The sequence below is a fragment of the Lottia gigantea genome (assembly GCF_000327385.1).
Source record: "Lottia gigantea unplaced genomic scaffold LOTGIsca_36, whole genome shotgun sequence".
Taxonomy (NCBI): Eukaryota; Metazoa; Mollusca; class Gastropoda; family Lottiidae; genus Lottia; species Lottia gigantea.
Window position 1 is genome coordinate 586708 of NW_008709220.1, and position 539 is coordinate 587246.

Consider the following 539-nt stretch of genomic DNA (forward strand, 5'->3'; position numbering starts at 1 on the left):
TGTCGGTAGAGTATCAAACAGGCCCGGTGTATCTACAAGAACAAGTTTACGATATTTGGACATCACTCGTTCTCCTCGGTTGTTATCTATAGTTACGGACTGAGTACATCCTAGATTAGGAAATTTCGCGTGATCCAATATATTGTTTCCTAACAAACTTTTACCAACTCCAGTCTTGCCGAACATAACTACACGTATATCTTCTACCATTTCTATAAAAATAGAAATCAAAGTAATTAATATGTAAACTAACAAATGTTAAATATAATAACTCCAAGCGTGGCCACTAGACCCTATCCCATGGCTTCTAACTTCTTGCCTGTTAGCTTTCAACCCCGGTGCTTTTAAGCCTCCAACTGTTGAACAAGACATGTAAACTCCCTTAAAACTATCCGATAAATAAATCTAGTATTTATGAGCGGGCATACAAGCGAATTTTTTGAGCGATTTTAAAATTTGCCGTGATCGGGCGATAAAATATGCTCGTCATAAGAAAGAATTCGGGTGTTTTTTGTGGGGTGTGCGAGGGGGCACAAACT

General features: G+C 38.4%; 1 protein-coding gene across 1 annotated transcript in view; it reads right to left on the reverse strand.

Moving 5' to 3' along the window:
- LOTGIDRAFT_121326 (hypothetical protein) overlaps nucleotides 1-210 on the reverse strand; it is a gene marked incomplete at both ends in the record, with an annotated part of 2756 nt that extends 2546 nt beyond the window's left edge. Inside the window, one exon of the mRNA XM_009058843.1 lies at nucleotides 20-210. Coding sequence (XP_009057091.1) covers nucleotides 20-210 — 191 coding nt within the window. The remainder of the gene's footprint in view (nucleotides 1-19) is intronic.
- Nucleotides 211-539: the final 329 nt, after the last annotated feature.